The 27643-nt window shown below is 48.2% G+C and overlaps 4 protein-coding genes across 9 annotated transcripts in view; all 4 read left to right on the top strand.

The window, feature by feature from the left end:
• CLIP1 (CAP-Gly domain containing linker protein 1) overlaps positions 1 to 1893 on the top strand; it is a 66899-nt gene extending 65006 nt beyond the window's left edge. For all 4 annotated transcript variants that reach the window (XM_081123137.1, XM_081123135.1, XM_081123136.1 and 1 more), the window contains one exon: positions 228 to 1893. In XM_081123137.1, coding sequence (XP_080979263.1) covers positions 228 to 453 — 226 coding nt within the window. In that variant the 3' untranslated portion in view covers positions 454 to 1893. The remainder of the gene's footprint in view (positions 1 to 227) is intronic.
• A 1215-nt stretch (positions 1894 to 3108) lies between these two features.
• On the top strand, positions 3109 to 16202 carry VPS33A (VPS33A core subunit of CORVET and HOPS complexes). Its single transcript, XM_081122998.1, has 13 exons — positions 3109 to 3306; positions 5268 to 5333; positions 5789 to 5916; positions 6765 to 6951; positions 8540 to 8656; positions 9575 to 9749; positions 10108 to 10301; positions 11429 to 11555; positions 12039 to 12106; positions 12666 to 12803; positions 13136 to 13273; positions 14532 to 14700; positions 15076 to 16202. Exons 1-13 carry the CDS (start codon positions 3205 to 3207, stop codon positions 15255 to 15257), a joined length of 1791 nt encoding a protein of 596 aa, XP_080979124.1. The 5' UTR covers positions 3109 to 3204; the 3' UTR covers positions 15258 to 16202.
• Positions 16203 to 18819: 2617 nt separating this feature from the next.
• On the top strand, positions 18820 to 18954 carry LOC308549897 (uncharacterized protein; the record flags this gene model as incomplete). Its single annotated transcript, XM_081123026.1, has 1 exon — positions 18820 to 18954. The coding sequence occupies one exon, from the start codon at positions 18820 to 18822 to the stop codon at positions 18952 to 18954; it is 135 nt and encodes a 44-aa protein (XP_080979152.1).
• A 303-nt stretch (positions 18955 to 19257) lies between these two features.
• On the top strand, positions 19258 to 27290 carry DIABLO (diablo IAP-binding mitochondrial protein; the record flags this gene model as incomplete). Of its 3 annotated transcripts, none has more annotated exons than XM_081122996.1 (6): positions 19258 to 19352; positions 20059 to 20185; positions 25540 to 25671; positions 26374 to 26484; positions 26655 to 26751; positions 27097 to 27290. In XM_081122996.1, the coding sequence occupies exons 1-6, from the start codon at positions 19303 to 19305 to the stop codon at positions 27288 to 27290; spliced, it is 711 nt and encodes a 236-aa protein (XP_080979122.1). In that variant the 5' UTR covers positions 19258 to 19302. The 3 variants fall into 3 exon arrangements, with proteins under 3 accessions (XP_080979122.1, XP_080979121.1, XP_080979120.1); XM_081122994.1 differs by having other exon boundaries at positions 19271 to 19352; positions 26440 to 26484; XM_081122995.1 differs by lacking the exon at positions 20059 to 20185 and having other exon boundaries at positions 19267 to 19352.
• Positions 27291 to 27643: the final 353 nt, after the last annotated feature.

Genomic DNA, 27643 nt, shown 5'->3' with positions numbered 1-27643 from the left:
AAAGCTAGGTTCCCCAGTGGGTTGGAGAAACCGTTTCTCTGGGGCTGATTGGCCATAAGTCCATTTTCATCAATCTGGCAAGACAGTGATACACACTACAGAGGGTTCGACGTGGACATTTAGAGTGGGGATTGTGGTAGTTACACTTGTGGCTCAACTCTTGCTTGCTTTCTGTCCTTTACAAGTGGTAGGGGTGAGTTTCTGACCATGCACATTAATATTCGCAGTGATGACCAGGAGAAACAGTCCAAGAAGAAGCCTCGCCTCTTCTGTGACATATGCGACTGCTTTGATCTCCACGACACAGAGGACTGTCCTACCCAGGCACAGATGTCCGAGGACCCGCCCCACTCCACGCACCACGGCAGCCGGAGCGAGGAGCGCCCCTACTGTGAAATCTGCGAGATGTTTGGGCACTGGGCAACCAACTGCAATGATGACGAGACCTTCTGATGAAGCCTTGCGTGCGAACTGGGCTTTCTCAGACGCACTAGCATCTGGGCAACTGAACACCAGCATTATGTGTGCAGACTTCAGGAGAACTCATGTTATTTTTGACCCCGTCAACAAATCTAAGAAAATATTTTGATCTTCAACAAATCACCCTTTTAGTTTCCCCATATAAGTTAGACTAATAAATACTCAGGAGGTGAGTTTTCACCTCTGATTTTTGTCTTCTTGATTTTCAAGTTTCAACAAGACATTGCATCAGAGGCTGTTACGTTTATTGCCTCGAGGGAAACCTCTGAGAACAATCCCTACCCTTCCAATACCTTATTTAAGTAACTTTAAATTATGCCGTTACTTCTCATATTTGCACTAAAATCTTCCCAGGCTGCGTTTGTATAGTTAGATATTTTGGTTAAGCTTTGACACTGGAATGAGTTGAAAAAAATGTGCCATTTTGCATTTTCATCTGTTCATTTAAAGTCTTTTATTTTTAGTCAAAGAAATACCTGAGCTCTTCGCGCACTACCTGCTGTCAGTAGTGCCTTCATTTCAGGCTTAGTAACACTTAGGTGTGATTATAAAATCATGAAACAGATAAAGGGAGGGGCACACCCCCAGACTGTTGCGGGACATTTTATAATCGATATGCTGCACCCATTTACTCTACTGTGGGGTTTTGTTTGTTGGTTTTGCATAATTTCAGCTTCTATATATTATATGTATATATTTTTTAAAAAATCTCTATTTTGGGAAAAAAACATACACATTGTGTCTTTCTTTTCAGATTTTCACCTTTATGAAACAGAAAACACTTAGAATGTTCATCAGGACATAATGGGCTAGGCCAGAAATAGCAGTACACAGCTTTGGGACTGACTTATTTTTTCTCTTTTGTTTTCATTTTGTTCCTTTATCAGATATAAATATAATTTTCTCCCCTTCTCCAGCAGATACCCCAGCAGTCAATTAACTAGATAAATAAGCCACTATACAACACCTACATTAACCCATCTACGGTCTTTACAGGTTGTTTATTCTCTGTTTTTAGATGAATGTATGATGAGAAATTCAACATTAATAATTTTGGATTTTCTTATCACAAAAAATTAAATGAAGGACCTCAGCCACCAGAAGTTTATCAACCAGTTTTAATCTATTTATCTTGATTTGAATGTCTTCTCGAAGATGTAAAAAGTAATAAATAAATGTCTCTTCCATGCTATGTGTATAGTAAGAACTTCTATAATTGTACATATGCCTTTGATGTATTTCCCCCTCAAGATTATTAACTGTGTTTGGCAAGTGAAAAGTCTGTAATCAGTTGAAATTTCTGGTTATAAACATAATAGGAAGTGTTTCACAAACAGTATGTAAAGCAGTATTAAAATTTGAGCAAACAGATGTTCTATACCTACTTTAATAAATGGTTATTCTTTTTGTCCAGTGGTAGTAACGAATATTATTCTCAGGTTCATTTGTCATAATGGGTTTTCTTCAAACGAGCAAGTGCTATTATTCTCAGGTTCATTAGCAAGTGCTATAGATGCAAATAGCAATTTCTACTGCAGTCTCGCTGATAAACAGCTTTAAGAACTTGGGGTGTGTGTGTGTGTGTGGATTTGGGAGAGAAACATCTAAGTGAGAGAAGCACAGAGTGGTCGCCTGGGGGGGGGGGGGTGTGTGTGTCTGTGTGTGTGTCTGTGTGTGTGTGTCTGTGTGTGTCTGTGTGTGTGTGTGTCTGTGTGTGTGTCTGTGTCTCTGTGTGTGTGTGTCTGTGTGTGTGTCTGTGTCTCTGTGTGTGTCTGTGTGTGTCTGTGTGTGTCTGTGTGTGTGTCTCTGTGTGTGTCTGTGTGTGTCTGTGTGTGTGTCTGTGTGTGTGTGTGTGTGTGTCTGTGTGTGTGTGTCTGTGTGTGTGTGTGTCTCTGTGTCTGTGTGTGTGTGTCTGTGTGTGTGTGTGTCTCTGTGTGTGTCTCTGTGTGTCTGTGTGTGTGTCTGTGTGTGTCTGTGTGTGTGTGTGTCTGTGTGTGTGTGTCTGTGTGTGTGTGTCTGTGTGTGTGTGTGTTGATTTGGGGGAGAAACATCTAAGTGAGAGAAGCACAGAGCGGTCGCCTCCCATCGGCGCGCGCCCCGCGCGGGAACCTGCGCCCTGGCGGGGATCGAACCCGCGACAGGCGCGGGCGGCGCTGCACCCGCTGGGCCAGACCGGCCGGGCCCGGGCCAGCTTTTGTGTGAATTGCAGGGTCCTGTGATTCCCGCAACTGACAACATGCGAATTTTACGGATGCGGCGAGCGGCGGGCCCGGGGTCCCACGTGGGGCGGTGTCACCGTCCAGGAGGAGCCGCGGGGTTGGCCCCGGGCCCGTGGCAGCGGTGGCCCCCAAGCGCCAAGGGCAACGCGAAGGGCCGCCGGGCCGCTGTCATTAAAAGATTTCCATCCCCTTTGGCTCCAAGCTACCATTTTTCAGCGGCAATTTTTAAAACTCAAGCGGGGCGCGCGGGGTCCAGTCTCCGCCTTCGAAGCTCAGGCCCCGGCGCCCGCGCCTCGGGAGTCGGCGGCGGCGGAGCAGCGGTGCGGCGCTAGGGCCCGGGGGAGCCGCGGGCGCCGGCCGACTCGGGCTTCCGGGTTTGCGTGCTGCCGGGGGCCGCGGTCACGTGAACGAGCGGTCACGTGACCGCCCTTGCGGCTCTCGCCGAGGGGGCCGGGAGGACGCGTTTGGTTGGATTCGGGGGCGAAAAGGAGGGCGGCGGGGCAAGATGGCGGCGCACCTGTCCTACGGGCGCGTGAACCTGAACGTGCTGCGCGAGGCGGTGCGCCGGGAGCTGCGCGAGTTCCTGGACAAGTGCGCGGGGAGCAAGGTGAGGCCGCGCGGGGGCGACGGCGGCCCGAGGCCCCTGGAGCTTCCCCGGCGGCGAGCGGGCGGGAGCGGGGCCCGCCGGGGGGCCCGGGGCGGAACCGCCGGGACCCCGCGCGGCCTCGCGTTGCTTCGTGGCGGCGGAGTCCAGCCCCCCTGGTGTCTCAGCCCCTGCGGACCCGCGTATGGCGGGGGTCGCGCAGGCCCGGGGACCCCGGGACGGGTCGGGACGGGCGAGGGTGTCCTGCGTGACAAAGGTCGCAGTGTCGTTACAAATCCTAACTTGGCAAAGCCCCTGAAGCACCGGCACCTTGTCGCCTGCCGCCCACACGGACTGCGAGAGAAGCCGCAGTCACTTGAGGTCTGAACGTGACCCTCCTTTTGTAAAGTAAGGTGGTTTCTCCTGCTAGACGGTAACCACCGGCGCCCAGCTCGGAAGGAGTCGGAAAGCGCAGGCCGGGGACTTGACGGGGTTTCTGCTACCCCTCCCCTGAGGGTTATCAGCCCCGGCTGAATAGCTGGCAGTAAAACGCTGAACAGAAAAGGAGAACCGAGGACACTCAGGAATCAGGCTGAGAAAGAATAGAAACCCAAGAGGCAGAGCGGGCGCTAGGCACTGAGAGAGGGGAGCAGGCTGGGTCCCAGGTGCCCAGTTCAAGCTCCAGAAATGATGCTGGAGCCTGGGTCAGATCGTGGATTGGATCCACCTAACATCCTGGCTGCAATAGTTTACTATCGTTTTGCAAAATGTTACCATTGGAAATCTGGGTAAAGTGTACAAGGGATCTCTCTGTATTGTTTCTTAAAACAATACATCTCAACAATAAAGATAAATTAAAAATAATAATACAGAATTATCGACAGTTATCACAATAAAAATTTAAGTTAAAACAAAAAGAAAGCCCAGCCCGGCGTGGCTCAGTGGTCGAGCATCAACCTAGGATCCAGAAGATCTCAGGTCAGTTCTCCCATCAGGGCACATGCCGGGGTTACCGGCTCAATTCCTGCTCAGGATGGTGCACGCGGCAGCCGATCCATGACTCTCTCATCATTGGTATTTCAACTCTCTCTCTCCCTCTTCCTCCCTCTCTCTGAAATCAATAAAGATAGATTTAAAAAAAAAAAGAAAAAAAGAAATACCCCTGGAGTTTAGCAGTGGAAACTCTCCTAGGTGTCCAGAGCAAGGATCCTGTGGGGTTAAGTCCAAAGTTGGGAGTCCTGCCTACCTTATAAGATATGTGAGGTCCAAGGTCTCTGTGGCTCAAATTTTCTGAGCCTTTTAAAATATCTTCTGTCAAAATAAGATTTGTAGTACCTACATTAGAGGTTTTCATGTTATGTAATTGGGTTATATGATGCTTATATATAAAATAAAATACTAGGTTGAACTATTGCCATTGGCAGTTTCCATATGGTTTAATCCAATAGTACCATGACACAGACACACAACAAACTCCAGTTCCTTCTTTCTGTTGAGGACGGTGGTAAAGTCTTGAGTTTACCGTGACCAGTAGCATCCCTTGCTGTTTTTCTCTCTTTTTTTTCCCAATCCTCACCCAAGGATATTTTTTTCCGTTGCGTTTTCAGAGAGGATGGAAGGAAGAGAGAGAGAGAGAAACACCGATGTGAGAGACAGAGACATCGATTGGCTCCTCCCGCACACATACAGACCTGGGCCAGGGATCGAGCCTGCAACTGAAGTCTGGAATCATCCCCTTGTCTGGAATTGAACCCAGGACCCTTCAGCCTGCAGGCCGATGCTCTAAACACTGAGCCAAAATGGCTAGGGCCCTGGCTATTTTTCTTTAAACCGAAGGACATGTGCGTGGTCAGAGTCTCTTAAAATTTTTGTTAATTCAGAGTTTGAAGCAGAGAGTCCTACTATGTGTGACTGCTATTTTCTGTTGATATTGTTGAGATTCCTGATAGTAACCATAACAAGAGACTGTATCTCCCCTCTTACAGGCAATAGTTTGGGACGAGTACCTCACAGGACCATTTGGCCTGATTGCACAGTATTCACTGCTGAAGGTAAATGAGCTATTCAGGTTTTGTTCAGCGGTTAATAATTAAGAGTTTTTGAAATAATAATAGGGTTTTACATTTTCTCCTGAGTAATTGGCTTCTAAAGCTGTTTGGTCTCATGTAAACACTGATACTAATTCGTGGCTAACATTTTGTATACAGTGGTCCTTTGGTCTATGCTACTATACTGATTCTAATTCTAGGGAAATTACTAGCATTGTGTTACAGGGCCATTACCTGGTGCCTTTGATAGATAATCAGGGGAGAGTCATTTGAATTCAGAGGCGATAGCAGAGACTTCATCCTGCAGCTTAGGGCTTTATACACCTGGCTTTGGCAAATCTAAATATGCATAATTAAGTACTAAGTGCATTTGCCTGGGAGTGTAAGATATCTGAATCTGGATATGACAGGTAAAGACTGGTTATTTTGGTTAACCTTTTGTGTGTGTGTTTTCCTAGGAACATGAAGTGGAGAAAATGTTCACCCTTAAAGGAAGTCGTTTGCCAGCAGCTGATGTCAAGAATATTATTTTTTTTGTCCGACCCAGGCTAGAATTGATGGATATAATTGCTGAAAATGTGCTCAGGTATTTTTCTCAGGGCCTCATGTTTGGTCCAGAAGAGGCTGGTCCTGCAGGTCGTAATGTACCGAGCTCATTGCAACCCCATTCCCTCAGCAGTGCATTGGGAGGGGGTCTTTTGGAAAACGGTCGGGCATGAAGGATAAGAGGCGGGTGGGAAACTTGTAAAGTTGTTCAAACAGTTTGGAGGGGTCATCGTAAAACCCCACTCTTTTAGCACAGCTGAATATTTGGACCTGTATCAGTACAAGGGACCCTAATTCAGAGGAACAAAAGAAAGAAACCTGTAATGGGTATTTTTCAATATACTGAATATAGTGTGGTTGAACCCCATAAGCGGAATAAGAGCTGATTAAAATTTAATGCAGCATCTATAGAGCAAGTTGTCCCCGCCCAGTCTGCACTCCAGAACAGTTGTGGCCCCTAAAACCTTAAAAGCTAATGGGCTATTTTTGGGAAGCTCACCGTTCAGGAGAGTAGAGGTAGGGGCCAAGAATGACCTTTCATTTTAATGTAAGACTCTGGATCGCTGCATTGGTTTGGTCACAGGAGCCATTTGTTTTCAGGAAGACACAAATATCCTGTTTCAATAAACCTGAGAGCCTTAAGCCCCATAAATAGTTTAAGAGGAAGCTGGAAAGTGCATTACAAAGTCTTGGCTGTGAATCAATGCTGCTTTCCTGTCAAGGAGAAGGGAATGAGCAGCTGTAGCAGTTTGGATCTGAGAGTCAGTTTTGCTGTATTTATCTAGCCAGCATTTATTTAGTGCCTGCTGTGTATCGGGGAGTAACATGAACAGAATAGCCTGTGCCCCTAAAGAGCTCATAAGCTAACAAACGTTACTTCATTTGCAGTGAGGACAGACGTGGCCCAGTAAGAGATTTCCACATTTTGTTCGTGCCACGTCGTAGCTTATTGTGCGAGCAGCGGTTGAAGGATCTGGGTGTTTTGGGCTCCTTTATCCACCGGGAGGAGTACAGCCTGGACCTCATTCCCTTTGACGGGGATCTCTTATCCATGGAGTCAGAGGGTGCCTTCAAAGTAAGAGTGGTTTTTTCATTTGTTTGTTTTTTGTTGATCCTCACCTGAGGATATTTTTTCCTTTGATTTTTTGAGTGGAATGGATGGAGGGAGGGCAAGGGATGGGTAGAGAGGAAGAGAAACATCAGTGTGAGAGACACATTGAGAGCGAAAGAAACATCAATGAGAGACACATGTGCCCCGTGGGGGTGGGGGTGATACAACCTACCACCCAGGTACATGCCTGTGACTGTGAATCAAACCTGAGACCCTTTGGTGCTCAGGCCGATGCTCTAACCACTGAACCACACAGGCCAGGGCTCCTCAACATTTTTTCTAAGAAATTTCATACAGAAAAGTTGTAAGAATTGTACAGGGAGTGCCCATCACCTAGGTTCTGGGATTAACATTTTGCTGTGTCCGCTCTATCAAGGATCTGTCACCGTATACTCACACAGTTAATCCACATCTGTGTAATTAATGAGAACTGGCAGCAGCTCAGGAAAACGGGTCCTGGCATGACAAAGCCCGTCCAGAGGCAAGAGTTCCTATTTATTTAGGGATTTGCAAACAAGGGCAGAATTATTTTCTGCTGAGAACCGTGAGCCCTGGGCTTTGTGTGTTCACTAAGGATTCTGTTTAGAAACCAAGCATTTTTGCCTGGATGGTAAAGCTAAGGTTTACATTAGGTTCTACCTAATGTTAAATTCAACCCTGATTTCTGATGGAGCTCCATTTTACTTATCTATGTGATTTTTAAACAGTGAGCATAATTTAGCATCTCTTGGCATCAGGAGGCACTCTGGATCTTCCCGTGCTTTTAGGATGTGGTCATGATCATCCATCATTGTGCAAAATGTGGGAATGAGAACTCTGCCCAGTTCAATGCTCAATAGCAGTGCTAAATATAGTATGACCTTAATTTGTTTGTATATTAAAAAAATCAGTATATATAAAACCTATCTGCTTTGTAAAAACAAGTTGAAAAGATAACTTTGCAAGGTCAAAAAAATATGTGTATTTAAATGTTAATGGGCATTAGCATTTGACCCTCCCAAAAGATCCTCATGGCTTGAGATACCACCTGGAATTTCGCACGTGCAGAATGGAGTTGGGATATCAATGCAAATAATCATTTTTGTAAAAATGTTTGTAAAAACTGCAAAGTATTCTGTTGTGTGGTCATCTGGGACTTTGGGAGGTCAAAGAATACATGCATTTGTGGGTATTAGCATATGGCCCTCCCAAAATGTTCTACCAAAGTTTACATTGACCACAGCAAATGGGAGAACCCGTGTAAGTCCTTATTAATCAGTAATTTATTCAAGAGCTGGTAAACTAAGAGTGGGCATGCCTGGTGAACACTTTCCTTCAGGAGGTTCTGCCCCAGGAGAACTGCTTCCACAGTTGTACCCTGAGACCTGAGCTGGTGTCCTCATGGCCTAGATGCCAAACAAGTCCCCAGCAGCTTCATAAAGGGACTTGGGTCCCATCTCCTGCTTCCCCGGCAAAGCGGAAACAGTCTCACTCACTGCCAAACCCCAGTGCCAGACAGCGGCAGGCACCCAGGTGACCTGGCCTGACAGTGACCTTCCCTTCCTCCCCGTAGGAGTGCTACCTGGAGAGTGACCAGACCAGCCTCTACCACGCGGCCAAGGGGCTGATGACCCTGCAGGCTCTGTACGGGACGATCCCCCAAATCTTCGGGAAGGGGGAGTGCGCCCGGGTGAGAAACGGCGGCTCTCTGGTGGTGAAGGAAGGGGCCCGCTTGGCACCCAAAAATCAGGGAGCGGGAAGGCATTTACAAGCAAGTTCTGTGAATCCTTTTTATTTGAGAATTTGTCTACTTACTAAAACTTACTCATAACCCCAAAATCGATAGCATGTTGTGGACTTGCTCAAAGCAGCAAAAAATTCCAGTTGCCCAGTGCTCATGTTGGCAGCTGAGGTCGGACAAGGCTCTGCTCTGCCCTCCTTTCAGCTCCCACTGTGAACAGAATCCCTTCTCCACTAAACGGGGCCACGCACTGCTTGATGTCACATTGTTTGCATTCCTGTGCTTTTTGTTGGTGATTTTGCTGTTAAAACAGTCCTCACGCATAGTGAAGTGCTGTCCAGTGTCCCTGAGTGCAGGAAGGAAGCACGTGTGTTAGATTAGCTTCATTCAGGCACGAGTGCCGGTGCTGTTGGCCGTGAGTCCACTGTTAGTGAATCAACCGTATAGATGAAACACAGTGTCTTTAAACAGAAACATATCAAACAAGGTCATATGTTGCCTGATTGACAAAAATGTGACCCGAAGCTCCCAGGAACCTCACCCTGGGTTTCCGCTCGGAGCGGGGGCTCAGTGTTCCCTAATTCCTGCTCACGGTGACTTTATAGGACAGAACTACCAGGAATAACACAGACTGTCCCTGATTTTGTGCCTCACTGAGAAATAGTGGCTGCCATTGGGCACAGTGTAAGTGTTGGAACCGGTGGCCAACAGCAAATGCTTTTCTATAGCTGCCCATTTCTCATCAATTTCACTATTCCACAGTTTTTATCTTTTTTTACTTTTCTGATTGTCTTTCTGTTTTTAGCCAGATTTTAAAATATGCTCGTCCCTGGGAGGGTCCCACCTGATGCAATGTTTTGTTTCCAGCAAGTGGCCAACATGATGATCAGGATGAAGAGAGAATTCACAGGAAGCCAGAACTCTGTCTTTCCCGTCTTCGATAATCTCTTGCTGCTCGATCGAAACGTGGACTTGTTGACTCCCCTTGCCACTCAGCTTACGTATGAAGGACTCATCGATGAAATTTATGGCATTCAGAACAGTGAGTAAAGTGCCATTTATTTTTACCAAGAGGTCATCTGACAAAAATATCCAGCTCGTTTTTTTGAAGGTACTTTCTTTGCATATAAATAAGAGAATATTTAAAAATATAAAAATATTGTGTCCGAGCAAACTGTTGGTCACACGAGGGCTGGCCGGATGTGTAGTGAGGACTGTGCTTGTCCCCTGTGAGCAGAGGCCGGGGGTTAAATCCGGGTGGCACTGCAGTTTGGAGAACGCAGATCCCGTGGCCGGCAGTTGTGCAGGAAGCTGTGGGAAAGAGCCTCCCCGTGCCTGGGCGCCTGCGTGGTCCTCCCAGGAGACGCACACCGGCGCTCGTTCCCTTCCGTGTTGCCCAGGTTACGTGAAGTTACCTCCAGAGAAATTTGCGCCCAAGAAACAGGGCGAGGGCGGTAAGGACCTTCCCACGGAAGCCAAGAAGCTTCAGCTGAACTCAGCGGAGGAGCTGTATGCCGAGATCCGGGACAAGAACTTCAACGCCGTGGGCTCTGTGCTTAGCAAGAAGGCCAAGGTGATCTCGGCCGCGTTCGAGGTGAGCAGGGCGTCATCGCCCGCCGCTCTTGTCGCAGGCTGGGCTGCCCACCACAAAGAGGGTGGGAGCTGCAGACCGGGAGAGCGTCAGGTGGCGGCGTCTCCCTCATCCTCAGAAGCCACAGACGCTGCCATCAGAGGACCCAGGTTTCTTTTAAACTTTACCCAGGCCCATGAGAAAAGGTATTTTGTTAAGTTTTTCTCTCCCTTTTTTGGGGGGTTTAGGGGCAGGTTTGCAGCTTACAAGCTTTTGTCATAAACATTTCTTTTCCCTCCTTTTTCATTGTTCCCTGCCTTGCTTAGAGGAAGGCGGCTGTACTATAAATAAAAGATCCTCTGATAGAACTTTCAGTCTGAGGGGAAAACTCCAAGTTTGGCCAACATGCCGGCGGCAGAGGCGCCTGCGGATGTGCCGGGTGATAATGAGAGTGAAGTCCCGGGGGCCGGAGCTTCTAAACTGGCGGCTTCATTATCGCCCTCCCGCCGCCTCCCGCCCACTCTCCGCTTCATTCCCGTGAAGCTTGACTTTGAAATGTGGGAAATCAGTAGGATGGTAGACGGAATACTTGGGCTTTAGAAACATGAATTTGGAGACCTTTTGAAAACTGATTTTCCACTGAATATTTCCAGATTTCACCTTTCTTAGGAATTATGTCTACTAACTGATTTTCACATTTCTGAAGTTACTTTTGGTTTAAATGATTCAATTTTGCGAAAAAATATTTTCTCATCACTAAACGAGGTTCACTTTGTTCACGGACAGTACTCAAGGTTGAGGCTCAGTAGGAAGGATGGCGTTTTCTTCCCATTACAGAGGGAACTTTCTGCTGTTTATGTTCCCCTCTTAACATAGTGTTTTCCTCCTAAACGTTTGTGGTTTACCCAGTACTGTCCCCCACAAATACTCAGATGCCCACAAAACACTGTTCACAGCATAAGCCGGCCCCTTTGCCCTCTGCAGAAGCACCAGTGAACTTACCTTTTTAGTTTGCTCTGTGACGGTGGAGCTGGGTTCGGCCTGATCCCGATTCATTTGAATCCCAGTCTCCCTGTCCCATTAAATTAAACTAAACATCCTCTGAGCTGTAACAGTGAGCATCCCCTTCCCGTTGACTCTGCCCGCCTCAGGAAAGGCACAACGCCAAGACAGTGGGGGAGATCAAGCAGTTCGTCTCCCAGCTGCCCCACATGCAGGCCGCCAGAGGCTCGCTGGCCAACCACACGTCAATCGCGGAGTTAATCAAAGACGTCACTAGTGAGTACCGGTGCTGTGATGAGGCTCACCTGGGCTCCTCGGTACCTGCCAGTCTCTGGTTTATTCATTAAAACACAGGCTGTAAGCGCTGCCTCGGGGGTTGGTTGGAGCCCTGTGTTATGAAGTACACTTTGAATCTTAAATTTAGCACAGTGTTGGATAGAAATCAGCTGAAACTGGGCTGAATCTGGTGATAAAACACTATGGGGAAGTTAGCTCTCACTGGGACTAAGGCAGAATTTTTGAGATCTGTATTTGAGTTTTGAGGACAGCAAAGGGGTACGGGGTCAACTATCTAGATGTAACTGGGGGCACAGGTCGTGGGGTTTCCCTGCTTTTAGAAGGTTCTCGCCGGGTCACGTTTTCAGCCTGTCGCTTGCTGCTTTTTGTTGTGTCTTGTTTCTTAATCCATAAAAGCACGTTATTCAAATAGATGGACATTTGTTTAATTTCTAAGCTGTAAATTTCCTGATTACATTTTAGCTTCTGAAGACTTCTTTGATAAGTTGACAGTGGAGCAGGAGTTTATGTCTGGAATAGACACCGATAAGGTAGGTAAACAGTGAAACTGTCTACCAGATAATGTATCAGACATGAGATTATAGCTAGACAAGCAACGGCTTTGACTCCAGTGTCTTGCTTAAATATGTTTAAGGGCCAATGCAAAATGTGAAAATGTAGGTTTTATCAGGTAACAGGTATTTAACCTCTCTCTGTAGAGGGCACTTCTTGTGACAGCCAGAGAGGCGAGACCCAGCCCCCGAAATCAAAGAGCTTTAAGGACTGTAAGAGATAAATTAAGATACTGGCTTTCAGAGAGAAATGGTCATGTAATTTCCTTACATATTCACTTCTATTAGTGAATTTTAAAATGTTCAATTTATGAAAATAAGAGACAGATGAGTCCAGACAGGCATCTAGATTCAGGAGTGTGTCCTCGCCAGCCTTATGCTCCTGGTGATAGGTGTGTGTAGCAGGAGCTGGAAGGGTTTTAGGAAATGTGGGGGGAAAATGTGCTATCTTCCTACATATCCTCTTTAATTTTGAAAAATAAATAAGTATATATCAAGTCCTCGAGGTCCCAGGTGCTGGTGTATACTTTGTTTCCAGGTCAACAGTTACGTTGAGGACTGCATTGCTCAGAAGCATCCACTGATCAAGGTGTTAAGACTCATTTGCCTCCAGTCTGTGTGCAACAGTGGACTCAAACAAAAGGTTCTGGATTATTACAAGAGAGAAATTCTCCAGGTCGGTATATTTTTAAATTACTAATTTGCCAGGGGCGGGGAAACAGTTTTTTAAAAAAGACTTCTCAAGTCTGCTCACTTAAGTTGGGCCCATAAATGTTGACTCTGAATATGTTAAATCCTCTCTGAAATTATGAGGTAGGTTCATTGTGATGGACAAGCAATTCTGGGGCAGGTTTCAGCCGCTGTCCTTTCTCTGTGCCCACGGACGGTCATCACCTGGACCTCAGTGATGTGCCTTGGAGAACAGAATCGATTTATTGGAAGTGCTCTTGAAAGTCGCAGAAACCCTTTTCCTGATCTTACATCCAGGCCAAACGACTTTTCTTGTAGACATACGGCTACGAGCACATCTTGACCTTACACAACCTGGAGAAGGCTGGCCTGCTGAAGCCACAGACGGGGGGCAGGAACAATTACCCCACAATCCGGAAAACACTGCGCCTCTGGATGGATGACGTCAATGAACAAGTAAGGCGCCCTCCACACGTTAGCTTAGTCACTGGTGCTACTCGATCCACGCATCCACCTTGCTTTCTAAAAACAATTTTCTGATGTTTGTGAAAAAGTAATGCATTTGTGTGTTATGTCTGTCAGAATCCCAGCAGAAAACGGGGTAGTTTGAGGAGAGTTTCATGAAGATGGGAGGGGGGCAGTGAGAGGTAGTGCAGTGGGCAGCCCTTACCAGGCAAGGCCTGAGGGCAAGGAGATGGAGCGGTTCCAGAAACCTGTGTCAGACCTGGGCAGAAGAGCTGAGTGGAGAGGTCGTCTGACAAGATGAGGGGTGAGCGGCCTCTGGTCGAGGGACACCACCAGCCTCCAGCCATGTCACAGACAGGAAGCCAGGGCCAGAAAACCCTGGCCTGACTGCTGCCCACTCTCCCGTGTTTGTCTGGTGCCTCCCATGGGCCCAACCCAAACAGCACGGAGCACATTGGTACAGAGCCTCAGGTCTACCTCCTAGGCTCAGTGCTGAGGAGGAGGGCAGAGAGCCCCTGGGAGATGCCCAACACGTGCGGTGAAAAGTCAGCTCTTGCAGAAGTAAGGCAGACAGTGAAGTTAGGTCCCTTTCACATCCAACCCCAGTTTCTCCTCAGAGGCAGCTGTTGGTAACCCTAACCCACTTTCAACCCTTGCAGAAAGATTGTGTACATACAAACACTTTCTCATAAATCGTGCAAATTCTATACCATGTGCAGCTGTCTCTTGAAGAGCCTTCTGTGACCTGCCTCTTTTTTAAGTTCTCTCTAATTGCTACATAGTGGATTTGCAGATACACCTTATTTTATGACTTGACGGGTTTCTGTTGCTAGTAATTAAGGTTGTTCCCGGTCTTTAACTGGTACAGACCATGTTGCAGCTACTGTTCGTGCTGTGGTCTGGTCTCCCCTGGCATGCCAGCCCCCCTGTGGGATAAATGGTAAAAGAATTGCTGGGTTCAGAGGTTATGCACATTGTTTCTCAGCTAGAGGTGCCGGGTAACTCCCCACCCCCTACCCCACGAAGTTTCTTGCCAAACTAACAATTTTTCACCTCCAGTACCTGGAGATGCTTCGTGTCGCTTTTCAAGATGTGAATCAAAAGTGAACCTCTGGCTTCGAAGGTGCAGGGGGGTGGTTTTTTTGTCTTCAGAGATAAATCATATGGTTTCAGGTTACCCAAAAGGCCTCAGTCAGTGGCTCTTGGTCTCTATACCTAGAGGCTTTTTCTCTCTTTAACTATGTAACAGAACCCCACAGACATATCCTACGTGTACAGTGGCTACGCCCCTCTCAGCGTGCGGCTGGCCCAGCTGCTTTCCCGGCCTGGCTGGCGGAGCATCGAGGAAGTTCTGCGCATTCTCCCAGGGCCCCACTTTGAAGAACGGCAGCCATTGCCCACGGGACTGCAAAAGAAACGTGAGTCTGCGGCCAGGATCTGCAGATCGTTACGTGCCATTAGTGTGGTTTTCATGTATTATGCAGTTGCCTTGTGAAATACATTTGTCCAGTCCCTGGGCGTCAGAGTCCAATACACCTCTTTTGTTGATTGCTAATGTACACTGTAAGCACGGGAGTGCATTACTCCCTCGGGGGTTGCAGCTTTCCGCTCAGAGTGGAGAATCTCAGTAGTTAGGAAAATATTTGAGAGCAAAATCATGGGCCTAAGTTTCAAATGAACTGTCAGAGCCAGACATGGTTGACTTTTTTTCCCCCCTTACAAATGATGTTTTTTAAGAGGTAGGAAGAGAAACTGCAATAATAACTCTTAATTCTGAAATGTTTCAATTTTAGGCCAACCCGGGGAAAACAGAGTCACCCTGATCTTTTTCCTTGGGGGTGTGACCTTCGCCGAAGTTGCTGCCCTGCGCTTTCTCTCCCAGTTGGAAGATGGGGGCACAGAATATGTCATCGCCACCACTAAACTGATGAACGGGGCCACTTGGATAGAGTCTCTGATGGAAAAGCCTGTGTAGGGCGTTGAGAGCAGACAACAGGCAAACTGCAGAATAAACCGCCCCTTGGGGGAAGCCGCTGGAGGAAATACAGCCCCACCGAGGAACCCAACACAGGAATACGGAACCGCCTTTGGGGTCAGCCTCTTGAATTAGGCTGTTTTCTCCCTCCTGCTCTCTCTTTCGTGTTCCTAACTTGAAGAAACAAGAACAGAAGAGACAACCTGGGTCAAGAAACGCGGGTTTTTAATGTTCTAAGCTCAGGATCTTCGTTAGAGACCTCTGGAAATACACTGAGGATGGTGGGGATGGATCATCTACACAGCCACACAGATGGGCCAGTTCTTCAAATAAGAAAGCAGGGACCAAGCAGTGAAAGTGAAAATAAAAGTGGACATTGCGCCCTGGCCAGTGTGGTTCAGTGGTTGGAACATCTGTCCGTGCACCCAAAGGTCAAGGGTTTGATTCCTGGTCAAGGGCACGCACCTGGGTTGCAGATTTGATCCCGCGCCCCAGGGCCTCAGGTGAGGATTAACAATAACAAATTAAAAGATTTGCTTTTCCTGGGTTTAATTTGGCCTTGGCATTCAGACTTTGGAAATAGTCTTAATGAAAACGATTCCTGGGTTAGAAGTCCTTTCTCAGGCCCTTGTTATCCCAGGGAGATTAGTTTATACCTTCCAGTCCGGCAGTGGTCAGCCTCGGCTGCCCTAGAGAGTGAGGTGCGTTTTCCCCTCAGTGTTTTGGCTCATGGGATTCAATTCAAGTCTGGTCAGGTCTCCTTGGCTGGGGTCTTTGTCCTATGAACAGACACTCAGTTGTGTCTCATGTGTCTACATTCACTCATGGCTCTCAACTTGCCCGCTTAGAGCGTAGTGAGGCCAGCTCCTGAAAATGCATTCCACAGAAGACTTAAAAACATCAATTGCTTCACTTGTATGCAAATAGAAAGTGTGGATAATTATATATCACATGCCTTTGTGTCCGTTCATTTAATACTTGAAGCAGCCTTTGTCTCCAAGGAGTGTGGCCTTCCTGAGAAAGGGTGTGTGAATGGTACACTTATTCCTGGAGAGGGTGGATTGTTTACCTCACGTCTGGACTTTTTTGTAGTTGAGTAGGCAGCTCTGCTACACCAGCAGTCCCCTAAAAAGGGGGTCTGCGTAGATAAAGAAGTCTAGTCTGCATAGGCACTGTTTTGTGTCTTACTATACACTTCTGAATTTTAGCCAACAGAGAAATAAGCATTTGAACTGTAGTTAACTGGGGGGGGGGGGGGGGGACAGGAGCGTGATGGTTAAAGGAGGCAGACTGAAAACGGCCATGGAGGTCTCGGAGGGAACTCGGAAGGGAAGGGCCCGTGCAAGTCGCAATCCATTCCAGCTCTGCCCTCACTGGAAATGGATTACGATGGGTCATGACGGGCCCTTTTGTCTCTGGTTCTCAGCTGTACGTTAAACACTGGCCTGTCACTGGACAGGAGTGTTGATATTTAGCAGTGTTGAATTCAAGAAGAAATACTTTAAAATAGCAGGGTGAGCTGAGCGTCTGCAGACAGGAAGGGGGCTGCGATAGAGATGGTGGGTAGAAACGCGGCATCCACACCGTGAACACCATGAATCAGACTGAGCCTGGTGTGTTACACTGTCATGGGATTTACTGATGGCATAACACAGAAAACGGTGCCTTTTTGTGAGCCAGTCGAAAAAGGCAGTGATGTAAAATTTCTCAGATTCTTGTGTTTCTAAATGAATGCATCTGACCTTGAAGCCACGTTTTTTAGATTCAGTTACTCCATTGCTGTAAAATACCCCAAATTGTGCGGTGACTAGACACTGTGAAGGCTAGAACACACAACCGCCTTGAGACAGCCATTTGAAGGGTGTGCGAGGTGAAGGGGACCGAGGCAGGCCTGTTGCTTCCCTGCGGGATGAGGTATAGTCTTAGCCGTACTTCCTTTCCTGGGACTACATGGGACACAGAGGCCCTTCAGATGATCAGCTCTCTCGGGGAGCAATTACCACTCACCGACTTCCTGAGCAGCTTGATTATGGTCTGCTCTGGTTTTCAGCTGAGCTGCGGCCAGGGCAGTGATTCGATAATGAGAGGTCCTGATCAAATTAAGGAGCCATTTGCTTCTGGCTGATGATGTTGATAAAAGGGCTGGTGTGCGCACTGCCTGTTTTTTTTTTAAGGTCAATAAAAAACAGTAACGACAAGCTAGCACAAAAAGCAAAATAAGCAGCAGCCGCCTAAAGTTCGTGTTTTCTTTCACTCTTACGCTGGGAAAAGGGTCTGTTCTGTGTTTGCCGCAGTCCTGACTGGCTCTTCTTGTCTCTCAGTTGTAGGACTCGACATTGGAAGTGGGCACGTTGGGAAGGCGACTGTAGGATGAGTCTCTAACCTCACCCCTGTGAATTAGAACCAAGCACTCAGCTCTTGGGTCTCAGCGCCTGATTCTCACCCAGGTGCATGCTCATATTTGCATATTTTTTTTAGGACACCACTTTTGCTTAGTTGGGAGGACATAGTGAACATCGTTTGTACAGTGGTCTTTCTACTCTGAGAGTAGGGTGGGGTTGCTCTCAGTGTGTTAACAAAAAGGATCTGGACTGCATCGCACCGGCAGTGTTGAGAAAAGCGGACAAGAAGGGGCATGAAGTACCCCCTGGTGTACCGCTTCCAGCCCATCTGAGTCGGGAGCTTTGCAGCGCCCGGGAGCTCTGTGGGCCGTGGCGGCGGAGGGTGGGCAGGGTTTCCAAGGCCCCGCCCGGCCTGCGGTCGCCCTGCGCAGCTCGGGAGCTCGGGGACCTCGCGGGGCTTATGATTGGTCTGCAGACCAGCCTGCTGCTGCGCGCAGCCGCCGCCTGAGCACCCCAGCCCTGCCCAGGTCCCCGGGCGCACAGCTACCCTCGGACAGGGCGGCGAGGGAGCTCGGAGCTGCGCGGGCGAGGGGTCCTGCACGCCTGCCGAGTGAGTGGGACGGGGAGAGCGCGCCGCGTGGAGGCGGAGGGCGGGTTGGCGGCTGCCGTCGGGTCCTGCCCACGGCGGGAGAGCAGGCGGCTGCAGCAGCTGGACGGGCGGGACGGGGAAGGAGGCAGCCCAGAGTCGGGTGGAGCCCTGGCTGCCCGCAGAGCAGACGTCCTGCGCCGGGGCCGGGGCCCTGCCCGAGCCTGGGGACAGCAGGCTGTGCTCCCCCGGCCCCTTAGAGCGCTCGCAGCATTAAAAATGCAGGAGGTGGGAGGAGGAGAGGGCTGGCGGGAGGACGAGTGCGGCCGGTGCCGGACAGGGGGCGGCTCGGTCCGACCCGGTCCAGACGGGCCCAAGGACGAGGGGCACTTTCGGCCTAAAGGAAGGCGCGCCCATTGGGCGGTGGTTACGGAGAAAGCCGGCGCTTTGGGCCGCCTCAGCCTTAGGAGTTTCCTCTTTAGACGGCGGCCCTGTCCAGCCGCCCGCATCCCAGAGCCGGGCCCGCTGGGCGGCCGGGCTGCGTCCCAGGGGGCCGGGCCGGGCGGGGGCCGTCCCCCAGCGCCCTCAAGGCCGCCGCGCCGTGCCCCGCAGCCTTGGGCCTCCGCGCGGCGCAATGCCGGCCTCGTCCGCCGTCCACGTGCTGCAGCTGCTGCGGGAGCTGCTGGCCTTCGTGCTCCTCAGCTACACGGTGCTCGTCGGGGCGCTGCTGCTGGCCGGCTGGGCCACCTACTTCCTGGTGCTGAAGTGACAGCGCCTCCGCCCCGCTCCCGCCCTCCCGTCCCGCCCTCCCCGGGCCCAGCCCCGCCGCCCCGCTGGCCCCCGGCCTCGCCCCGCCCACTCCGCGCCCCCAGGCCCAGGGCCCGCCCAGCCCCGCCCCGCCCGCGAGGAAGCTCCGGCGGTTGGGCGGCGAGCACGGCCGTTACAGCCGTTTCCCTAAGCCCCGCCCCCCGCCCCTCCCATCCAATCCCGACTGCGCCCTCGGGCCGGGGCGCGGTCGTGGGGCCAGGCCTTCCCAGGTGGAGGCCACGCCCCGCCGCCGCCGTTCGCGAAGCTACGTCACTTCCGGCGTGTGCGTCTAGCGTCCGGCCGCCCGGGGATGGCGGCTCTGAGGAGTTGGCTGTCGCGGAGCGTAGCCTCCTTCTTCAGGTACCGCCGCTGCGAGGGTGGGACGAGGGTGAGATGAGGGAGGGGGAGGCGACGCAGAGGGCGCTGGCCGGGACCGCGGCGCGGGCCGCGCGGGCTCGCGCTCCGCTGCTCGGCCGCGCGGGCCGCGGTGCCCCGCCCCCCTCGCGGGTGTGAAGACGTCCGGCCTCCGCCGGGCCTGGGCCTCCCGCCCCCTCGGCCGGGTCAGGCCGGCCCGTCCGTCCGTCCCTGACGGCTGTTCTGTGATTCCACCTGCGGAAAGCGAGCCCGCCCAGCCTCCGGCCGTCTTCTTGGGGCGGCTCGGCCTCCCCGCGAGCTCCCGCCGCCTCTCGAAGCCCGGGCGGGCGGCGGGCGGCGGAGGGAGTCTTCCTTGAGGGCAGAGGGGCCCCGGGACCGGTCAGCCCCCGCGGCTCCTGCGGGCGCCAGGTGTGGTCCGGAGCGAAACCCTGCCCGCGGGAGCCTATGCGGGCGTGAGGGTTACCTGCTGAGCTCCGGGACCGTTGGGCCCGCCTCCCCGCCCGGCGGCCCTTTCGTGGGAGCCGTGCGGCGGGGCCCCGTTTAGCGAGCCCCGGGCTTCCCCACCCTCCGCGCCCCGCCGTCCGGAAGGCCGAACCCGCAGCTTCCCGCCGGCCCCGCGAGGCCCAGTGCGAGCCGCAGGGGCTTTCACAGGCTGCGGCCGTGACTTACCAAATGTGCCGCGTGTGTCTAGGTACAGACAGCGAGTTCCTGCCGGGGCCAGCTTCAGGAGGCGCTGTTTCTCGGAGTCGATCAGGCCATGGCCCAAAGCGGTGGCCGTCGGGTTCGGGGTCACCCTGTGTGCAGTTCCCATCGCGCAGGTAACGTGCGGCCGTGTCCCTGGGCGCTGCCTGTCTCGGCGCAGCGGGTCCTCGCGTGGGAAAGCGCCTCGTCTTACCCAGTGCGCATGCGCACCCGCGCACACGCTGGCGCGCCCTTGACCGGGTGGAACCAACATCAATATTCCCGTTCCGATTGCCTCTTTGGGTAGGAACAGAATGTGAAGTTGTCAAATTGTAGAAAGAGGAAAGAGAGAAATAAGACGAGTATATTGCAGTCTACCAGCGAAAAATAGTCTTTCATTTAACAAAAATGTATTGAGAATTCTTTGCGTACCCTACATTGAGCAAAACAAAGTTCCTGCTCTCCTAGAGCTTGCACACCAGGGAGAAAAATCAACCGATATAAAATGCCAGGTGGCCCTGGCCGGTGTGGCTCGGTTGATTCCTGGTCAGGGAATATGCGATCGATGTTTCTCTCTCTCCCCCTCTCCCTTCCTCACTCTCTAAAATCAATATAAAAAAAACAAACAAACCATTTTTAAAATGCCAGGTGGTGATAAATGCTGTGCAGAAAACAAATAGGGTAAGCGAATAGGAAGTTCTGGAGGGAACTGTTCCATTCTAGGGTGGCCTAGGATGGCTACTCGGATGGAGGGGTAGTTAGGGATCAGAATGATCTGAGAGAGTGATATGTAATACCTTGGGGAAGACTTGCCAGGCAGGAGGAACTCTCAAGTGCAAAGGTAGAAGCAGGAGTGTGCCTGATGTGTGTGGTGACCAGCAAGAAAGGAGAAAGTGCTGGAGTGGAACTAGGAAAAGAAAGGAATGAGGCCGTAGAGTCAGCTAAAGAGCAAATTGTGTTTTGTACTTTGTAGGCCATTGTGGAGTTTTAGATTTTATTCTGAAAAGGAGGCCACAGAGAATTTTAACACAAGATTATTGCAATCTGATGTAACTTAATTTTTTATTTATATTTTCTTCAAAATACAAATTTTGGAAGGACAGCAATCTGCATTCATTGCATGTATCTGAGACTATTGTGTGTGGTTGGGAGAAGTACATTTATTATAGACAGTTCTACATATTTAGTTGCCTACTTGGAATATGTCATCTAGATATTTCTGTCTTCATTTATTCAATGAAGTATATTTGCATAATTGACTAGGTCACGTTCTGAAGATTTAAAAATATAAAATAGAAACATTTTAAAGAAATCTAAAACATTCATTAAATGAAAAAACTTTTCGTTTTTCCCATCCTGGTTCTCACAAATACAGTGAAACCGAATTTTAGCCTTATCAAATAATAACTTGTGAGTTCTGCATAAGCAGTATCAGTTTCAGTAAGAGGGGTAATTTTGTTAAACTTCTGTTTTTGAAAATAGAGGCGTATGGCTGGCTCTGTGCCCCTCAGCAATAATTTTTTATTCTCATCTCCCCACCCTCTCTCTCCCCTTTGACAACCATCAGCTTGTTCTCTGTATCTAGGGGACTGTTTCTGTTTTGTTTATTCATTTATTTTGTTTTTTTAGACTCTGCTTATAAGTGAGATCACACAGTACTTGTGTTTCTGTCTTATTTCACTTAGCATAATACCCTCTTGGTCCATCCATGTTGTTGCAAATGGCAAGATTTCATTGTTTTTTATTGCTGAGTAATATTCCACGTGTGTGTGTGTGTGTGTGTGTGTACATAAACATCCATGCATATATACACATCTTCTTTATGCATCTATCAATGGACACCTAAGTTGCTTCTGTAACTTGGCCATTGTAAACAATGCTGCCATGAACATTAGGGGTGTGCATATATCTTCTCTAATTAGTGATTTTGTTTTCTTCAGGTAATACCCAGAAGTGGAATTGCTGGATCATATCGCAGCTTTATTTTTAATTTTTTGAGGGACCTCCATATATAAGGTGTCCCCAAAAATATATATACACACACTTTGAATAATTATAAAGGCAGTGTTTATTAAAATATATTTCACTTTCAAAATTGAGCTCTCCGTTGTTACAGTGTGTATACATTTTTTTGGGGACACCCTGTATTTTTCCATAGCGGCTACACTAGTTTACAATCCCACCAACAGTGCATGAGGATTCTCATTTCTCCACATCCTGGCCAGCACTCTTTATTTGTTGATTGGTTGATAATAGCCATTTTGACAGGTGCAAGTTGATAACTCATTGTGGTTTAATTTGCATTTCTCTGATGATTCGTGGTGTTGAGCATCATTTCATGTGTGTTGGCCATCTGTATGTCTTCTTGGGGAAAATGTTTGTTCAGGTCCTGACATTTTTAATTAGATTTTTTGGGGGAGGGTAAGCTGTATGAGTTCCTTATATTATATTGGATGTGTCATTGGCAAATATCTTCTCCCATTCAGTAGGGTGTCCTTTCATTTTGTTGGCGGTTCCTTTTCATTTTCGTTTGATAAAGTCCCATTTGTTTTTCTTTTGTTTCCCTTGCTCGAGATATACCCAGAAAGATACTGCTAAGAGCAGCGTCAAAAAGAGTTTACTACCTATGTTTTCTTTTAGCAGTTTAATGGTTTCAGGTCTAATATTTAAGTCTTTAATCCATTTTAAGTTTATTTTTGTATGTGGTCCATTTCCATTTTTTTGTAAGTATCCAGTTTGCCATCACCACTTATTAAAGAGATTGTCTCTGCCCCATTGTGTATCCTTGCCTCCCTTGTCATGGGATTCATTGACCATTTAGGTGAGAATTTATTTCTGGGCTCTATTCTATTTTGTTGTCCTTTTTGTGCAAGTACCACTGTGTGGTTATTGTAGCTTTGTAGTGTAGTGTGATATCAGGGAGCATGTACTTTTCCACTTTGTTCTTTCTTAAGGTTTCTTTGGTTATTTGGGGTCTTTTGTGGTTCCATTTAAATTTTAGGATTAGGTTTTCTAATTCTGAAGGGATGCCATTGGTATTTTAGTAGGGGTAGCATTGAATCTGTATATTGCTTTAGGTAGTAAGGACATTTTAGCCACATTAATCCTTCCAGTGCATGAGCAAGGTGTAGCCTTCCATTTATTTGTATCTCCTTCAGTTTCTTTCTTCCCTGTCGAGTACGTACAGGACTTTCACCTCTTCCGTTAAATTTATCCCTAGATATCTTATACTTCTCATGCAATTGTGAATGGATTGGTTTCTTAATTTCTACTTCTGGTCATTTGTTATTGATGTAACAGATTTCTATATATGGATTCTGTATCCTACAACTTTACTGAATTCATTTACTCTAATAGTTTTTTGGTGGGATCTTTAGTTTCCATATGTAGTATGGTGTCATCTGCTGACATAACTTTTTAAAGGTACATGTGGAACTGAGAAGACCAGGAGAGTCCAGGCATGAGATGATGGTGCGCTTGGTCTAGGTGGGCAGCAGTGAAGGGAGGGAGAAGTGGCCACCTGTGGTCAGTAGGGGTTGTTGATGGGTTAGATGTGGAGTATACAACCTAGATTCCAGTGCTTTTTAAAGGCCTAAGCAACTGAAAGAATGGAATTGCATTTACTGGGATGGAGAGGAATAGGTTTTGGGAGGGAAAAATCAAGAGTTTGGTTTTGGAAATGATGGTCTGAGATGTCTAGTAGACATCTAGGTGGAACTGTGATATGCTTTATCAGGAAGAACTAAATAGGAAACCATTTTAGCAAAATATTCCTGATATTTATATGTGTTAATTAGAAGTTTAACTCCATTACAGATATTTTCAGCATCCTCTGAGGCTCACTCATGAGCCCTCACCTTTTTGTGCCTCACTTCAGCCCTCATCGATGCACACTGATGAATCTTTAACCCTAAAACCCTTGGACAGCAGGCCATTTTCAGCAACAATTAGGACATTTTGGGTTTGTCCTGTCTCAGTTCATGTACTGTTCTTAAGCCCCATTTACCTCAGTCTGGACCATGTGATAGAAGCCTCTAGTTCTGTAGGAACAGCAGTTCTGTTCTTCAGAACCTGCAGTAGCTCCGTTGTGTTACAGAACTCAACTCCTGTGCCCCAGCCGGCCTTGCTTCCTTGTGCCACCCACTCCACCAGCTAGGTTCCTGAACATCCATGCATGCATGTGTTCTTTCCCTCGTTTCTTCTAGCCCAGGTGCCTCACCACTAATCCTAGTCCTTTCCTCAAGCCCATATCCACCTCTCTTTAAAGCCACCTGTCCAACAATCTCTTCTGACCACTTAATGTATATTTTCATATTTGGTGATAATCCATTTGCCACTCTTCTTGGTCCATCACAGAGCCTATGGAAACTGTGGAGTGGAAAGATTCAGTGTGAGGTCTAGATGTGTGCCTTTTTGGTGAAATTATATAACTACTCTGAGCTTCCATTTCCTCATCTGTTAAAAAAAGCAGTGAGGAGACCTGGACTGTTGTGAGGAACAGGTGAAAATGCTCTGAAAAATATTGGGCATTATGAAGACAAAAGTTACCAAAATACATCAAAACTAGCTTCTCATAAGCACAGATAATGTCATTCCTTCCTTTCTAGCCCCTTGGTGTCTGTTACATAATGAATAATTATTTGATTGAATGAAAAACAAAAATGATAAATCTTGATTCGCTCATGTATCAGAGATACTTCTTGACTGCTGTTTTCAACAGGCAGTGATTGTGTTTGCTCTGTAGCAAAAACAAGACAACGGGTGATAGAAGGGTCGGTTTCTTTGTTCTCATGCAGGAAATGCTCCGCTGAAGAAGCAGAAGGCAGTCAGATGGTTATGTTGCCCCCCCCCCCTTTTTTTTTTAACTTAATAGCTGAGGTCAGAGTGGAGAGTCCCCACCAAGACTGTACCGCTCATTCTGCTCAGAGTTGCCCATTTACTTCCTTCTACTCAGCTGAACCCTCAACTCTATAGCCTTTTCCAGGCTGTTCTCGTTCAACACAGAAGTGACTGCTCTCCGATGCGGGCCCCCACGGTAGCCCTGACAGGCTTCTGCCACAGCTCTCACAATGCTTGATTGCATTACTGTTTCAAGTTCTCTGTGAGCTCCAGCCCTCCCTCTCCCCATGTGAAATCTTTGAGGGCGGAGAATATGTCTTTTTTTATCTTTATATTCCAAGCATCTAGCGCTGTGGTAATGAATGAATCATAACTTCATGAAATGTGTTGGTTATAATTACTTACCTTTTATAAAAAGAAATACTTTGCTTTTTGGAGCAGAGACTAAAGAATAAAAATAGATGGAAAGTATACTCTGGGATTATTTCTATTTATTGTCGTAAATAGCCAAAATAAAGCTTAAAAAGCAGCAGCTGATACAGAGCAGCACAGTGCAGGTGCGGCATGAGAATTACGGTTCCCGCTTGGCTGGCTGTGGCCACCTTCTCAGCTCAGGCTTTGGAAGCTGAGTGGAAATGTTTGTGTTTTTCAGAAGTCGGAGCCTCATTCTCTTAGTAACGATGCACTAATGAGGAGGGCTGTGTCTCTGGTAACAGATAGCACCTCCACCTTTCTCTCTCAGACCACGTATGCATTGATTGAAGCCATCACAGAATATACGAAGGTAAGTGTCCTGTTAAATCTCGGTCATTAGATCAGTGGTCAGCAACCTGGCTCACAGACCACGCTAGACTGATGCCTGCTTTTGTAGTTTAACTGGAGCATGATCAGGCTCATTTGTTTATGTATTGTCTAGGACTGCTTTGGGGAGTTAATAGTTGTAACAGACTACAGGGCCCACAAAGCCTAAAATATTTACTCCTGTCCTGATCTAAAGCACTGGTTTTTAAGGAAAAACCTTAAATATAACAGCCCAGTTTATAAGACAGAAGAGCCAAGCTGATTTGGTTCAGTTAGGAGTGAAAGGATCCAAAGTCTCCCACCACCAGGGGCTTCTCTGTAAGGACAGTTTGAAAACCATTGATGTGAGCTAATTAGAGTATGTGGATAACAAAATCATTTAAAATTCTCATATATTTACCTTTATTTTCTAGCAGCTTTTTTCTCAGCCTTCTGAGTTCCCCTCTGCACCTTGTTCTCTGTCTGAATTCCTAACAAACATTTAAAAACACCAAAGTTTTCAAGTGGAGCTACCATCCTGGAATAATGACCCTACTTCCCACATTAGTGTGTCTGTAAGGCTGAGGACTGAAGGGCCTGTTTGCTGTAAAGGGGCTTCATCCATCTCCTGCAGGTGTGAGTCTCACTAATCCTACCACATATGCCTCACTTATTTCACTCAGACTTGTTTATTCTGTATTTGTAGGCTGTTTATACCTTAATTTCTCTGTATCGACAATATACCAGTTTACTGGGGAAAATGAATTCACAGGAGGAAGATGAAGTGTGGCAGGTGATCATAGGAGCCAGAGTTGAGGTAAGCAGCAAGTTAGGTATTTCTGTACTGCAGCTCCTGCCTTGTGGTGGTGTCTAAATTATTGATTGCAGGTGTCTAAGCAGTCAGTTCTCTAAATCCATCATTTTTAATAAGTCCGTTTAAATGGGCTTAACCTCTTCATGTTGTCTTAAGCACTGTTTAATTTACAGATGACTTCAAAGCAACAAGAGTACCTGAGGTTGGAGAGCACCTGGATGACTGCAGTTAGTCTTTCAGAGATGGCAGCTGAAGCTGCGTACCACACCGGTAGGTTAGTCTTCACTATGGAGGTGCCATTTGAGTTCTCTACAATATTATTTGTGTAGTAAAAAAGTTAAATTCACAAAACATCTATTTTAAGAGCTAGGTAGCTATTAAGATTGTGGCAGTTACATTTAATAATTATGATAGCTGCTCAAAGCTGGAAAAATATGCTAGAATTTTGACAATAAAAAAAATGCACACCTGAATGTGGAATTAGTTCTCTGCTCTGCAGACAGAAGGCTGGCAGGGAGGACAGTGGCTCCAGAAGGGGCTCAGATGACAGCCATGGAGCCCCCGGCTTTCCTTGTGTCCGCTCACACCTGTCCTGTTTGCCTGATCTCTTGGCAGGAGCAGATCAGGCCTCTATCACCGCCAGGAGTCACATTCAGCTGGTGAAGTCGCAGGTGCAGGAGGTCCGCCAGCTCTCCCAGAAAGCGGAGACCAAGTTGGCAGAAGCACAGACAGAAGAACTCCGTCAGAAAACACAGGAGGGGGATGACAGGGCTGAGCCAGAGCAGGAGGCCTACCTGCGTGAGGATTGAGGGCCTGAGCCACTGCCCATGTCTGCCACTCAGCCTGGGGTCGGCACAGCTTTCTCTGCAGGGAGAGGAGGCAGCAGGTCCTGCCCTGGCCCATTAGGCGGAGGCCTTTGTGAGCTGTGAGTGCCTGGCCCCTTCCCCCCAGTCTAGGCGCGTACTGGACCTGTTTCTTATCCTGGGGCGCTGCACCCCACTCAGCACAGCTGCCCTCTCACCCACGGATCTTTTTACTTCCCACACAGAGCATCTCACCCACCTGGCCAGAGCAAGTCCTTTTCTCATGCCCACAAGTTCAGTAGCCGTTTTAACCTCATTTTCTAGTCTTATTCAAATAGGATTTAGTATTTGCTCCCTTC

The sequence above is a fragment of the Miniopterus schreibersii genome (assembly GCF_964146895.1).
Source record: "Miniopterus schreibersii genome assembly, chromosome: 20".
NCBI lineage: Eukaryota > Metazoa > Chordata > Mammalia > Chiroptera > Miniopteridae > Miniopterus > Miniopterus schreibersii.
Note: the sequence above shows the minus strand (reverse complement) of the source record. Positions and strands in the feature narration are given on the sequence as shown.